The 2,927-nt window shown below is 38.1% G+C and overlaps 1 protein-coding gene across 1 annotated transcript; it reads right to left on the reverse strand.

Annotated features, from left to right (window-relative positions):
• Positions 1-799: 799 nt before the first annotated feature.
• LOC145692531 (ADP-ribose glycohydrolase MACROD1-like) lies at positions 800-1,369 on the reverse strand. Its single transcript, XM_081767837.1, has one exon. It carries the CDS (start codon positions 1,367-1,369, stop codon positions 800-802), a length of 570 nt encoding a protein of 189 aa, XP_081623963.1.
• Between the last annotated feature and the right edge of the window lie 1,558 nt (positions 1,370-2,927).

The following is a 2,927-nucleotide window of genomic DNA, read 5'->3' on the forward strand; positions in this document are numbered from 1 at the left end:
GCAAAGCAGATTCAAAAAGAGAAGAAACCTTAACATCATGCGGAAAGGAAAATGTCAAATTAAAAGATATCGGTAAAGAGTGTTGGTACAAAATAACATTTGGGAGTTTACGGACAAATAAACCAGATGTTATTTGGAACTCGGTGTTATTAGACGTCACATGTGGGAAAGAGAAAGATAGGATAATGCAGCTTAAAACAAAATAGGTTATCTGAAACACAAATTAAATATAATGAGAAATATAGAATTTTCACACGTTCTATTGATTCTTATCTCTGCTAGCCTAAGGATATATGTTTTTGTTAAATTGCTTTACTAATTTCAATGTTTCTTTTTTTCTAGGTAAGTGGAATGCCTCTTAGTACATCTCATTACTTCGCCTAATTTTATTTTCAACAATGAAGGTAGAAAAATCATAGCTAAAACTATTTTTGGGAGATGGTTTAATACTTCCTCTGGACCTGCAATTTAATAGAATAATGGACAGAAGATTTTTTTGTGGTGGTAAAAGGTTGTACTAACATACTGCAAATTAACATAGAAATAGCTCCCTGTTAGGCCAGTAATAAACTAATCTCTAGGTTAAGTACACTGTATATATTTTATGCTTTTGTAAAGGAAAAAAACTTATTTCGGGGAATATTTGTGCATCACTTTTTCGTAAATAATTTGATTTTGTTTATCGAATTGAACAAAAATTATTTTTTCAAAATAATGGAGGTACTCCTCGAGATACGCCCTTACTACTTCAAAGCAATTCTTGCAGCCTCCAATTTCGGGTAGTTAAATACTCCTGTAGCTATATTTGGAAAGGCAATGGTCGTAATGTCATTGTCCAAGAAGAACTGTAGGGACTCTCACAACACATCCTTAGGCGCTTAGCATTTTTATCATCGGGTGCAGATACATGTATAACATAATCTACAGGTAGATTATATCCTGAGGTTAATACGGCGTTACCTGGGTTCAAGTGACCAATTTTCTTGCACTCATGCCTCATTTCACTTCCCGCCAAAGACTGTACCATCAAGTCTACACCTCCTCTTGGTTGCAACTGGGTGTTGGATGAATTTACGATCGCCTGTCCTGCCAGTGACGTAATAGACCCATAATACAAAGCCACTTTCTGGTTAATTTCCTCATTAACGGCAAACTTCGGTTTTTCTACGTCAGCCATCGATTTAGTATCGGGTCTGGCCTCGTCCCACGACAGAATTTCGGACATCAATTTCACATCTCGAATGAACAATGGATCTGCTTCCCCCGTGCTTTCCTCATCCTGATACTCCATCAAAAAAGAAGTGGACTCCTCCTGCTGCTGAAAATCCTTTTCCTGGATTCCTTCACCCAATATTTGTGCATTGTGCATTCTCTAACTTTTGCAAGTCCTTATATATTCCCTTCTCAGGTGGATAATACTTCTTAAGCCGGTCTATAAAAAGGAGTCTATCCTAATCTGTCCTCTAGGTGTTCGGAACTTAACATAATAGCTATAATCATGTTTTTTGACCAGGTCCAAAATACTTTCCGGAATAAGCAGCACATTGTCCTCGTTTTCTCGACAGATCAAAAATCCAAACCGCTTCACCCTGCTTGAATTCTTCTTGTATCCGCCTCTTGTCATAAGACTTCTTGGACGTCAGGTGTCGCTTGTACAAATTTTCCTGGGCTTTTTCGCGTATATACTTCAGTCGTTCCAATCTGTCTTGGTTTTCTGAAAATTGACATTCCGTACCCAACATGGCGGAATGCAACAACCGAGGAGAAAAGCCGTGGAGGAGTTCGAAAGGAGAATATTTCATGCTCAAATTGCACGTGACGTTATAGGCAAAGGTCACTTCTGGTAAAAGTTCAATCCAACGTGATTGGTCAGTTTTGTCTAAGGCGATCTTCAATTGCTGTTCTATATTTCTTACTGCTATTTTCACGCTCCCAATAGAAAAATGCCCTTGAACGTCAGCGAAATGTATTTGAGTCCCCAGTATTTTACATAACTCCTTAAATAATTGACTGATAAATGCAACACCTCTATCACAACAGATTTGAGTTGGTATCCCAAACCTCAATATGACGTTGTCATATATGAAAGCACTAACAGAAGCTGCAGAAGCATCTGGTAGAGAACCAGTAATACAAAAACGAGTTCCTTCATCTATGACTATGATTAGAAATTTGTGGCGTAAGATATTATTGCTAGGGTAGGTCCCACCGAGATCCACATAAATTCTAAAGAAAGGATGGACGCTAGGATGTGTCTGAAGACTACCGAACTGTTTTCTACTCCTCTTTTTTAACAACTGACAAGTCACACAAGATTGGCACTTATCATAAACAAATTTTTTCATATTAAGGAAATAGACAGATTTTACTAAAAGGTTGTATGTTTTCGAAAATCCACCATGGCACGCACCCAGTTTCCCGCAATGCAGTTTCTCAAATACAATGTCTTGCAATAACGATGGTACTGCTAACAAATAAATTTTACCGAATGGCGTCTGATTCACTTTGTATGCTACATTATTCTTCAAAACAAAATACGATGCGTCTTTCATAGGCTGGATCCTTTTCTGCTTGATCCTCCAAGTGATCAATAATTTTCTTCAGTACTGCATTTTCTCGCTGTTCTTTTGCGATATCAATGAAATCCATGTCTTCGATTAGGAAAATTCTCGGGTCAGAGGCACTCTCTTCTTCATCTTCCTTGTCACGATTATGTTTAACAAAGCGACTCAAACTGTCGGCTTCTATGTTGTCGGTACCTTTCACGTGGGCGATGGTAAAATCGTAACAATCAATCTCAGAAATTAAGCGTGCTAATTTACCTGTCAGGTTCTTACTGTGGCGAAGGAACGTAATAGCTTTGGAGTCCGTATGAAGATAGAAATGTCGACCCACCACGAAATATCTGAAAGATCGCAGGGCATATA

This window comes from Thermobia domestica, chromosome 8 (genome assembly GCF_964235325.1).
Source record: "Thermobia domestica chromosome 8, izTheDome1.hap1.1, whole genome shotgun sequence".
In the NCBI taxonomy this organism is placed as follows: domain Eukaryota; kingdom Metazoa; phylum Arthropoda; class Insecta; order Zygentoma; family Lepismatidae; genus Thermobia; species Thermobia domestica.

What these genes read in the sequence shown, in the direction of transcription:
- LOC145692531 (XM_081767837.1), bottom strand. Translation starts at nt 1,369, where the DNA reads ATGCACAATGCACAAATATTGGGTGAAGGAATCCAGGAAAAGGATTTT.